Source organism: Pongo pygmaeus, chromosome 18 (assembly GCF_028885625.2).
Source record: "Pongo pygmaeus isolate AG05252 chromosome 18, NHGRI_mPonPyg2-v2.0_pri, whole genome shotgun sequence".
In the NCBI taxonomy this organism is placed as follows: domain Eukaryota; kingdom Metazoa; phylum Chordata; class Mammalia; order Primates; family Hominidae; genus Pongo; species Pongo pygmaeus.
This window is the reverse complement of record NC_072391.2, coordinates 5,282,306-5,294,551: the sequence shown is the minus strand read 5'-3', so window position 1 is coordinate 5,294,551 and position 12,246 is coordinate 5,282,306. Positions and strand designations below refer to the sequence as shown.

At 50.8% G+C, this 12,246-nt stretch overlaps 1 protein-coding gene across 6 annotated transcripts in view; it reads left to right on the top strand.

Moving 5' to 3' along the window:
- Window positions 1–4,401: 4,401 nt before the first annotated feature.
- Window positions 4,402–12,246, top strand: part of C18H16orf89 (chromosome 18 C16orf89 homolog) — a 29,344-nt gene continuing 21,499 nt past the window's right edge. Inside the window, exons 1-3 of one of the 6 annotated variants that reach the window (XM_054454895.2) lie at window positions 4,402–5,397; window positions 8,522–8,671; window positions 10,651–10,801. In XM_054454895.2, coding sequence (XP_054310870.1) covers window positions 5,190–5,397; window positions 8,522–8,671; window positions 10,651–10,801 — 509 coding nt within the window. In that variant the 5' untranslated portion in view covers window positions 4,402–5,189. Of the gene's footprint in view, window positions 5,398–8,521; window positions 8,672–10,650; window positions 10,922–12,246 lie in introns of all 6 variants that reach the window. The other 5 variants (XM_054454896.2, XM_054454894.2, XM_063654797.1 and 2 more) reach the window with 5 other exon arrangements.

Here is a 12,246-nt window from a genome sequence, read left to right as displayed (position 1 = left end):
CGTCGGGGCCAAGAATTAGTAGTGGTAGGACACACGCACATACACCAGATTCCCTACACACCAGTGTATTTCCCCGACTAAAGTAAAGCTGTTACTGTATTGGGATCTAAGAACTCTCTTCAGGATTCGAAGATAATTTCAAAATATAGTGACACAAGGATTTGGATGAATCTCATCCTAACATTGAGAAAGGAGCCAGATGCTGACGAGTATGAATTGTAGAGTTCCGTCTATGTAAATAAAAACCAGTCCTCGCTGTTAGAAGTTAGGGCCTGGTGGGTTCTGCTTCTGGATCTGGTGCTGGTAACGTGGGTGTGGTAACGTGGGTGTGGTGCATTTGGGGCGGTACCTCAAGCAGCAGCTTACCTGCCCATTTTCCAGGGTGTACATCACACTTAATAAAACATTTAAAAGGTAGAGAGGGGGAAGGACAAACAAGGAAGTAAACACCATCATGATTTTGCTTAAGTATCAATGGCTAGAAAGGAAATTTCCCCAGTGACCCTCCAATTTCACCTCCCAAAGTAGCCATAGTAAGAGTTTAATGTGTGTCTCTGTGATGGCGTGTATTAGTCCGTTTTCATGCTGCTGATAAAGACATACCCGAGACTGGGCAATTTACAAAAGAAAGAGGTTTCATGGACTTACAGGTCCACATGGCTGAGAAGGCCTCACCATCATGGCAGAAGGCAAGGAGGAGCAAGTCACCTCTTACATAGATGGCAGCAGGCAAAAAGAGAGCTTGTGCAACAAAACTCCTTTTTATAAAACAATCACGTCTCGTGAGGCTTATTCACTATCACGAGAACGGCACGGGAAACACCTGACCCCATGATTCAGTTACTTCCCAGTAGGTCCCTTCCACACAACACATGGGAATTCAAGATGAGATTTGGGTGGGGACACAGCCAAACCATATCATGACCTTTTTTCTTTGAAAGCGGTCCCTTGCAGAGAAACACCAAGAGCTCACTAATGATGCTACCCCATTGCCTCCATTTGGGAGCCGCCGCAGAACCTGGACAGCCACCACCCAGACCGTATTCAACAAACAAACAAGACTCCTCCCCTGATGAGGACCACAGGCAGCACCCACTGGACAGGGTAGCCCACGTGGATGTGGCTCCCCAGTGTCCCCGGGCTCAGATCAGGGCTTGGCACACTTTGCATCTGCTTTTCACAATAGCCCCATCACTCCCTTTCTATGGATTCAGAAGGGACAGCTCACGCCTTAAGCCAGACCTTGAAACCCGGGCTTTCAGAAGGAAAGGAAGGATGAGTAAGTATCTGCAGACAGCAGGGATGGGCATACAAACACGCTGGCAGCAGCATTTATCCTCCGGTTCCCAGCGAGGCCCCTGCCTCCAGGTTGCGTGTGCTGGGGTGGAGGCCTGCGACACATCGCCTGCCCAACTCTGTCGACCCTCTGTAATGGGACAGATAGGGATCTGGGACCTCAGCCTCAGGACTCCTGGCTCTCCTCCTCCACCTTGGGCGAGTCACTCCCCGTCAATTTGCTTTCTTCATCTGTGAATTAAGGGAGGGGAACTTCACGTCTTTGAGAGCCTGTTCTGCTCTGATGAGCTAAGAGGATAAAGACTATGGTGATGACAAACCAAAAGTAGATGCCTCCCTCTGGTAGGTGAACCTCCATTGGGGAGGGAGTTGCAGTGGTGTCTCCTGGAGAGAGGGGACGGAGCCATCCCCAGCAGGGGGGCAGTTTCATAGCTGGGCCAGCCCACATGTCCCGCTTTCTCACTTGGCATCCATTCCACATGAGATCCAGTCCTTCCAACAATAAAGAGGATATATGGATAAGTCACTCAATCTCCCTTGGAGCCTCAGATTTTGTTCAAGTTGGTTGAGCACCCACTTGAGGGGTGGTCAAGGATTAACAGAAGTAATGACAATGACAAGCTTCCCCTAGAACCTCTGTTCCCAGTGGTGCTCCCAAGGGGGCAAAAATGGCTCTTGGGGAGCAAAACATCCTTACCCTTTTTATGTATAAAGCACAGATATTGATACAATACACAAGCATGCAGTATATCTGCAGTATTAAAATTTCATTAAGGCTGAAAGCAGTGGCTCATGCCTGTAATCCCAGCACTTTGGGAAGCTGAGTCGGAAGGATCACTTGAGCCCAGGAGTTCAAGACCAGCCTGGGCACCATAGTGAAAACCCATCTCTACAAAGAACACCAAAAAAATGGTGGTGGCGTGTGCCTATAGTCCCAGCTACTCGGGAGACTGAGGTGGGAATATCACCTGAGCCCAGGGAGGTCGAGGCTGCAGTGAACCATGATCACACCACTGCACTCCAACCTAAGTGACAAAGCGAGACCCTGTCTCAAAAAAATAAATAAGTAAAATAAAATTTCATGGGGCAGTACATGAGGAACCCTCATCTTCTGCCAGTAGGCACGTCAATGGCCCAGCCACTGTGGGAAACAGTTGGTAGTCCCTCATTAGGTTCAACATAGAATTACCATGTGACACAGCAATGGCATTCCCAGGTATACACCCAGGAGAATGAAAAACAGGTTTTCGAACAAAAACTTGTAAACAAATATCAGTACTGTCCACAAGAATCAAATCATGGACACAACCCAAAGGCTTATCAGTGGATGAGTGATGAATGGAATGTGGTCTGTCCACAGCTCCCACAGCCTCCCACCAGAGGTTTCCCAGGTGTCTCCTTGTTTGCTTGTTTGTTTGTTTTGAGATAGAGTCTCACTCTGTTGTACAGGCTGGAGTGCAGGGGCGCCGTCTCGGCTCACTGCACTAATTTGAAGTGCACTAATTTGAAGAATCACTTGAACCACCGCCTCCCAGGTTCAAGTGATTCTCCTGCCTCACCCTCCCTAGTAGCTGGGATTACAGCCCTGCACCATCATGCCCAGCTAAGTTTTGTATTTTCCGTGGAGGTGGGGTTTCACCATGTTGGCCAGGATGGTTTCGAACTCATAACCTCAAGTGATCCGCCCAACTCAGCCACCCAAAGTGCTGGGATTACAGGCGTGAGCCACCACACCCTGCTCCAGGTGTCTTGTTATTTTATTGTATTGTATTGTATTGTATTGTATTGTATTGTATTGTATTGTATTGTATTTTGAGACAGAGTCTCGCTCTGTCACCCAGGCTGCAGTGTAGTGGCGCCATCTCGGCTCACTGCAACCTCTGCCTCCCAGGTTCAAGTGATTCTCTTGCCTCAGCCTCCCAAGTAGCTGGGATTGGAGTTGCGTGCCACCACACCTGGCTACTTTTTGTATTTTTAGTAGAGACGGGGTTTCACCATGTTGGCCATGTTGGCCTTGAACTCCTGACCTCAAGTGATCGGCCCGCCTTGGCCTCTCAAAGTGCTGGGATTACAGGTGTGAGCCACCACGCCCAGCCTAGGTGTCTACTTTTGGTTTGTCGTCTCCATAGTCCTCATTCTCTTAAATCATCAGAGCAGGAGGGGCTTCCCCGGGAGCTGATATTATTCATCCATAAAAAAGAATAAAGTACTGACATGTGCTACAATACAGATGAACCTTGAAAACATCACGCTGAGTGAGAGAAGCCAGACACAAAAGGCCACCCATTGTATGATTCCATTTACATGAAATATCCACAATAGGTCAAACCATAGACACAGAAAGTTGATTCATGGTTGGCAGGGGCTGGGGAGGGGGGAATAGGGAGTTTCTGCAAATGGGTATGGGATTTCTTTTCGGGGTGGCAAAAACATTCTGGAGATAGACAGTGATGGCTGCACAACTTTGTGAATATACTAAAAACCACTGTGAAACTGTACACATTTAAAAGGTGAATTGTATGGTAGGTGAATAATATCTCAATAAGCCTCTTATTAAAGATTTTTCAGGATTAAAATGTCTAAAAACACTCCAAGGGTAGAAAAAAGAGCAATGATGAAATTAAAAGGTGGAGAAGCCCTAACCTAGCACCTGCAGATAGGGAGCATCAAATACACACTTTCGTGGTGTTCTTTTGATTATTATTACAGATCTGTAATCTCTTAACTGAAGCCCTTGGAACCAAGTATGTTTCTGAATTCAAAATTGTTTGGACTTTAGAAAGATAATGTGGTGCACATACATACAACAGCCCCAGCAAGGTTTGCGACAGCACCCAGGAAATCAACATTAAAATTTCTGCAAGGAAACAGATGCCCATTCACACTGAGTGAAACCAATAAGGACGCTAGGTCCTCACTCTCTGCTGTGCTTTGAATGTGTGCCCTAAAGTTCGTATGCTGGAACCTTAATTCTCAATGCAACAGTGTTGAGAGATGGAATCTTTCATGAGGCCTCTGCCCTCATGAATGGATTCATGCTGTTATTGCAAAAGCGTGTTCCTGATAAAGGAATGAGTTTAGCTTCTTTCTCTTCTCTCTCTCCAGCTCTCGTGCCCTTCTGCCCTCCACCATGGGATGATATAGCAAGAAGACCCCCACCAGATGCAGCCTCTTGAACCTAGACTTCCCAGCCTCCAGAACTATGAGCCAAATGAATTTCTTTTCTTTATAAATTACTCAGTCTCAGGTATTCTGTTGTAGTAGCACAAAACTAAGACACTGCCCAGTATAGTAGCTACATGTGACTATCAAGCCCTTGAAATGTGGATAGTCTGAATTGAAAAGTGCTGAACCTGGCATGTCGGCACATGTCTAAGTCCCAGCTATTCAGGAGGCTGAGGCAAGAGGATTTACTGAGCCCAGGAGATCAAGGCTGCAGTGAGCTGTGATCAAACCACTGCACTCCAGCCTGGGCAAGAGAATGAGACCCTATTTCAAAAAACCAAGAAAAAAAATGTTTTTGCTTTCTGAGCTTTTGGATTTCTGGGTTGAATTGCAATTGCTAGATCAAAGATCTAGCCTGTGAGCCTGGAGAATCAGGGCCAAGAAGGACAGGGCGGGCACCCCTCTCCCCAGCATCCTGCGGACAGCAGGCTCTTCGCCCAGGACTGGCCTAACCTCCGCTGCCTAGCCGTCATCCCCCTGCAGCCACCCTTCCCAGAGTCCTTTGCCCAGGCCACCCCAGGCTTCTTGGCAGCCCTGCAGGGCCACTAGTCTTCAGGTCTGCCAGGCGGAGGTGGGGAGGAGGTGGGAGGAGGGCGTGCAGAGGCAGCCTGGGCTGGGCCAGAGCTCGGGGTGCTGAGCATGTGACCAGCTGTGAGCAGAGGCCAGACATGGCCAGCCCGGGGCTGCTGCTCCTGCTCTTACTGACGGCACTGCCACCGCTGTGGTCCTCCTCACTGCCTGGGCTGGACACTGATGAAAGTAAAGCCACCATTGCGGACCTGATCCTGTCTGCACTGGAGAGAGCCACCGTCTTCCTAGAACAGAGGCTGCCCGAAATCAACCTGGATGGCATGGTGGGGGTCCGGGTGCTGGAAGGTGAGTGAGCCCCAATTCCCCTGGCTGGACACTGGGAAGCTAGCTCTCAGCTTTGTCTCCTGCCCTGCTCTGTACGCCTGGGACCTGGCAGCCTCCTGGCCCCAGTATAGCCTGCCTCGGCTATAAGGAGAGAGGAGGCCGGGGCTGGATCTTCCTGGCAGCTGTGGCCCAGCTGTTATGCAATTTTTTAGAAGTAGGAAAGATTTAGAGGCAACATGGGAAGGGATTTCGGAATTATCTTTTTCTCAGATGAAATGATCCATTTGACAGCCCCTCCTGACACGCCACGAACAAGGGGAGCAGGGAGAGTGCCCCGTTAACAGATATTTGTGGGAGGGCCCCTCCCCTTGAGTGAGGTGGCTGTGGACAAAACTGAGGACCCTCAAGATCGGGTTCCAACCCCACTTCCTCCACTTCCAGCCAAAGTCTCCTGAGGATTCTGCAAAAACAGTCAAGTGTTTGTTTAGCTTTGAGAGCTATAAGATCCCCAAGAAGGGGGCTGGAGACAGGCCAAGGCAAACACACACACACATGCGCACATCATGCACACACACACAAGCACGCATGCACGCACACACACATGCACATCACACACACAAGCACGCATGCATGAACGCACACAAGCATATCACACACACACACAAGCACACAGGTGGCTCCCACGGGGCTGGGTGCTTCCTGGGGCGCATGTGATAGCAAAAGCTGTAGTTCACTAAGTATCTGCTCAACGTGGGCACAACCCAGGTGCATTGCATGGGGTACTTCAGTGCCCTCGCCCCGTCATCCCTGAGGTTACACCCATTATTATTATCCTCTTTTAGCAATGAAGGGAGGGGGTTCTCTTAATCATGACTGGGTAGCATTCACTGGGAAGGCGGCCCCACCTAACAGCCTCAGACCAGGGTCCCCCCTCCTTGGCAGCTGCAGTGAGCCCGGCTTCTCCGCCCACGCCACATCCCACATCCACTACCCCTTCTCCTCACAATAATCTTGCTCCATAACAGATTCCCTAGGAATTCAGCGCTTAATACAACCATAACCATGAACTGTGCCCAGAAGAGAGCAAAGGCAGTGCCAGTGCCTAGAACAGAGCTTCAGAACTGGACTGCCCAGGTCCAAATCCTGGATCTCCCCCAACTGGCTGCATGGCACTGAGTTACCTGCTCTCGTGGAGTTTTGGTTTCCTCATCCTTCAGCCGCAGCTGGTGGATGGGAGTATCACACGATCATGCACATTTATCTCATGAGATTGTATGTCTACGTCATCTTACCAGTGGGGCTCAGTACTTGTCAGCCATTACTGTTTCCATCTATCAAAGCATTGAGCATCCTTGACTAGCAGCAACGGCTTCCTCATCTGTGTCTCTCTAAACAATGAGCTCCCAGTGGGCAGGGTCTACGTCCCATTGCAGTGGTCCCCAACCTTTTTGACACCAGGGACTGGTTTTGTGGAAAGCAATTTTTCCATGGACTGAGGTGGAGGGGAGGGTTTCAGGATGATTCACGTGCATTAAATTTATTGTGCACTTTATTTTTTATTTATTATTATTATTATTATTATATTATTATTTTGAGACGGAGTCTTGCTCTATCGCCCAGGCTGCAGTGCAGTGGTGCCACCTCAGCTCACTGCAACCTCCACCTCTGGGTTCAAGCGATTCTCCTGCTCAGCCTCCCAAATAGCTGGGACTACAGGCACCCACCACCATGCCTGGCTAATTTTTGTATCTTTGGTAGAGATGAGGTTTTACCACGTTGGCCAGGCTGGTCTTGAACTCCTGGCCTTAAGTAATCCACCTCGGCCTCGGCCTCGCAAAGTGCTGGGATTACAGGCGTGAGCCACCGTGCCCGGCCCACGTTGTGTTTATTGTTATTATGTTATAATATATAATTATACAACTCACCATAATGTAGAATCAGTGGAAGCCCTGAGACTGTTTTCCTGCAACTGGATAATCCCATCTGGGGATGATGGGAGACAGTGACAGATCATCAGGCATTAGATCCTCATAAGGTGTGTGCAACCTAGATCCCTCATATGTGCAGTTCACAACAGGGTTCACACTCCTGTGAGAATCTAATGCAGCCACTGATCTGACAGGAGGCAGAGCTCAGGCGGTAATGAGAGCAAATGATGGGGAGTGGCTGTAAATTACAGATGAAGCTTTGCTCGCTCACCCACCACTCACCTCCTGCTGTGTGGCCCCGTTCCTAACAGGCCATAGACCAGTACTGGACTGGAGGTTGGGGACCCCTGTCCTATTGGACTTTGTAGACCCGGTGCAATCACAGGAGGAGACACTCTGACACACAGGGAGCCCCTCCCTGTCAGCACTCCCAAGCCTGTACATCTTCCCTGCGGGTTTGCCCATGGAGGGGGCTGAGCAGACGGGGCGTGACAGAGCCCGTCACCCTGGAGGATTACCTCAGCATCCTTCTTAACCCAGCCCATCCTCCCTAACAAGGTTCCTACCTGACTGCAGCTGCCCTACTTCATCCCTCGCCCTCTCAGCCCTGCGTGGATGCTCTCACTCGGATGTTCTCACTCATGTCTCCCCAATTTCTGGCCACCTCTGGATCTTCACCATTGTCTCCCACCCCAACAAAGTCACTGCTAGCCCACAGGGTACCTCCGTGGGAATTAGAAAAAGGCACTTCCTTCCTGAAGTCACTTGACAGCCACAGGCTGGGAAATTGTCTTACTGCATATACAAACCCATGATCCAAATGTGTATTGCCCTTGTGCAGTGTACAACCTGCTCAACTGTACACAGCGGTTCTCTACCCTGCAACCTTTCTCTGGCCATCCAAAAAGAAAGTATACGAGTCAAGGATTTGAGGATTTGAACCTCAAGTATCAAAGATTTGAACCCAGGCCCGCCTCCAGAAACCAAGCTCTCAGCCACCACCTTCTACCACTCTGACACCCATTCTCATTGCCCAGATCACCCCCATCCTGGCCTCATTTCCAGTCAGCTCAGTAAATCCTTCTCCTCTGAGTGCTGGAGAAGGCAGAGAGGCTCCCAGGAAGCATTAGACTTTGGGGCATTTTTTTTCCTGTTCCAAGGCAAAAAAAAAGTCCCGATTCCAAATAGCAGAATGAATTAACTCTGCTCCCTTCCAGAGCAGCTAAAAAGTGTCCAGGAGAAGTGGGCCCAGGAGCCCCTGCTGCAGCCACTGAGCCCGCGCATGGGGACGCTGGGGGAGAAGCTGGAGGCTGCCATCCAGAGATCCCTCCACTACCTCAAGCTGAGTGACCCCAAGTACCTAAGAGGTGAGCACACGCAGGGTGTCCCATTCCCTCAGGAATAGTGCCTCTGGGGATATTGACTGAAATAACCCAGCATGGGATCTCCTGGGGCAAGGCTGGGCTGGGACAGTCCGTAACCAACTTGGACCTGTCTGCCGAGCAAGCCACAGACGAGCCCTGGGGACGTGCAGTCATCCTTGACTTCAGACTGATGGGCTCTCCTACCCACACAGAGGGGTGCGGAGGAGGCAGGGTGTCTTCTCTCACGCATTCAGCGCATGCGCAAGCTGGAGGTCCTGGTTCTAGACCAGAGCGGAGGGGCTGGTCTGTCCCAGAGGGGAGAGTGTCCAAAAGGCAATTCAACACTTTGCACAGCAAACAGTAGTGTCCCATGTCACCAAATTATTTTAATCCACTTCATTAAATGTCAGTAGAAATTCCTGAAGTTGTCCACACACTATTTTTCAAAACAGTGGGGTTTATCTTTCTCATGCCTTATGACCACTGAGAGTCTCTCTCTCCTCACCAGCCCCGAGTGACCCTGCAAAAGGTCCCATCTAATAAGTCTGGCTGAGTTGTTCCGGGATGGCAAGGGCGGGGCACAAATAACCAGTCCATCATGCTGCTCCAACCCTGTCCCCTCTGCTCCCTCCTCCCATGAGATGCATGGGGGTGAGCAGGGAGGTAGCCAGGCCACACTTCATGCTCACACGGCAGTCCAGCCACAGGGACCATAGCCCAGGCCAACCTTTCCAATGTTAAGGTCCCCCACCCTCTCCCAGGCCTGGTCCCTAACACTGTCCCTGCCTGTGTCATCTTAAAGATGCCTATGACTGGGCATCTGTTTAGTTAAGAGCTCCACTTTCTCACCAAACCAAAAGGTCTACCAATATCACCTCCCCACTAATTCTACCTCCCCACTTGTTTGGGGGGGGGGCGGTTGGGTTTTTTTGTTTGTTTTTGTTTTTGTCTTTTTTGAGACAGCGTCTCACTCTGTCTCTCTCTCTTTTTTTTGTTGAGACAGAATCTCACCCTGTCGCCCAGGCTGGAGTGCAGTGGTGTGATCTCAGCTCACTGCAACCTCTGCATCCTGGGTTCAAGTGATTCTCCTGCTTTAGCCTCTCTCAAGTAGCTGGGACTACAGGAATGCGCCACCATGCCCAGCTAATTCTTTTTTTTTCTTTTTTTTTTTTGAGACGGAGTCTCGCTCCGTCACCCAGGCTGGAGTGCAGTGGCGCAATCTCAGCTCACTGCAAGCTCTGTCTCCCGGGTTCATGCTATTCTCCTGCCTCAGCCTCCCGAGTAGCTAGGACTACAGGCGCCCACCACCACACCCAGCTAATTTTTTGTATTTTTAGTAGAGATGGGATTTTACTGTTAGCCAGACTGGTCTTGAACTCCTACCTTAAGTGATCCACCCACCTCGGCCTTGCAAAGTGCTGGGATTATAGGCGTGAGCCACCGCTCTTGGTCCTGCCTCTTAAAAAAAAAAAAAACTGATCATAGCTCACTGCATTCTCCAACTTCTAGACTCAAGCAACCTTCCTGCCTCAGCTGGGACTACAGGTGCACACCACCACACCTCGCTACTTTTTTTATTTTTGTGGAGACAGAGTCTTGCTATGTTGCCTAGGCTGGTCTTGAACTTTGGGCCTCAAGCGATCTTCCTTCCTTAGCCTCCCCAAGTGCTGGGATGACAGGCGTGAGCCCCGCACCTGGGAAACTAACCCTTTTATTTATCTGGGGTTTCCATGGGATGCAGTGGGTTTAGTCAAATCCCATCCCAACACTGTTCCTATTGATTAGGGGAAAAAATGGTTTTATAAGCAAAAGGAGCTTTCTTGAGTGTTTTAAATCCAATCTGGGACCAGGAGACAAGGCTTAGAGCCCTGAGCTGCACCTGCCAGTGGGCAGGGCTGCAGGAGGAGGTGGGGACACCAGGGTGGTCCACTGCTCCTGGGTCACCCCCACACCCCATCTCATCTGTCTGTCCTCTCTGCCAGAGTTCCAGCTGACCCTCCAGCCCGGGTTTTGGAAGCTCCCACATGCCTGGATCCACACTGATGCCTCCTTGGTGTACCCCACGTTCGAGCCCCAGGACTCATTCTCAGAGGAGAGAAGTGACGCGTGCCTGGTGCAGCTTCTGGGAACCGGGTGGGCCCTGCACTTGCCCTGTTTGCTGGAAACCCAAATGCACTCGTTCTCAGCTGGTCCCGTCCCGCTCCTCCTTCTCCAAGCCCCCAGGGCTGAAGCCAGGGGTTTGTGCAGACACAGGTGCAGCTCCCTGTAGCTGCCGGGCACTCCCCTCTCCTACTCCAGCAGGGTCCCCCTTGCTCCAGCCGCCCGCTGGCCTCCCATGCCACAGCAGGTCTTCCAGCAGCCATGGCTGAACACACCACCTCCAGGTCCCAGGACAAATCCCCAATTCCTCTCTGCCGTTCCAAGTCTCCAGGCCCCTAGAGGCCTCTTTTCAGACTCTCCAAGGCTCCCTCCCACTTCAAAGACTTTGCTCCCCCCACCCCACCCACCCCACCCCCTGGGCCTCAGAAGTCTGCCCATCCTCCAGGGCTGGCGCCAGCATCCTACCTCCAAACCCCATCCTACCTCTGACCCCAGCACATAGCAGACCTCCTGTGACGGCCTCTCCTGGCACCTCTTATAGCCACAGATGCAATTTACATTTGTATTATGGGCCTGTCCCCATCCCCAGTGAAGATTCAGCTCCGGGAAGGCAGGACTGAGCCTAGTTGGGCTCCTCATTTTATCCTGGTGTTTGGTGGGCTTGGAGCAAGGCCCCAGGGCAGCCCTGGGTGCAGGGGCCCATGGGCAAAGTGCACAGCAAGTGCCCAGGCCACATCCTCTCAGCATCCTTCAGAGCAGTGCTTGGGCGAGGACACAGCTGGACTTACGGAGGGGCTGGGCCCCAGCCAAGGACCCCTGCTTTTTAAAAATGTTTATTTATTTTTAATTTTTTGAGACAGAGTCTCACTCTGTCCCCCAGGCTGGAGTGCGATGGTGTGTTCTTTCTCGGCTCACTGCAAGCTCCACCTACCAGGTTCAAGCAATTCTCGTGCCTCAGCCTCCTGAGTAGCTGGGATTACAGACGTGCGCCACCATGCCCGGCTGATTTTTGTATTTGTGTGTGTATTTTTTATTTTTATTTTATTTTATTTTTATTTATTTATTTATTTTGAGATGGAGTCTCACTCTGTCTCCCAGGCTGAAGTGCAGTGATGCGATCTCAACTCACTGCAACCTCTGCCTCCCAGATTCAAGTGATTCTCAAGTGATTCTCCTGCCTCAGCCTCCCGAGTAGCTGGGATTACAGGCACGTGCCACCACACCCAGCTAATTTTTGTATTTTTTGTAGAGACAGGGTTTCACCATGTTGGCCAGGCTGGTCTCGAACTCCTGACCTCAGGTGACCTGCCTGCCTCAGCCTCCCAAAGTGCTAGAATTATAGGTGTGAGCCACCGCGCCTGGCTGGTGCAGGAGGAATAAGCATGTTGGGCCCAGATTCCAAGTGGTCTGGGTTCAAGTACCCACTGTTCAGGGCTGGAAAAGATGTGATTTGGCCCATGGAGCAATAGGAAGTTTCA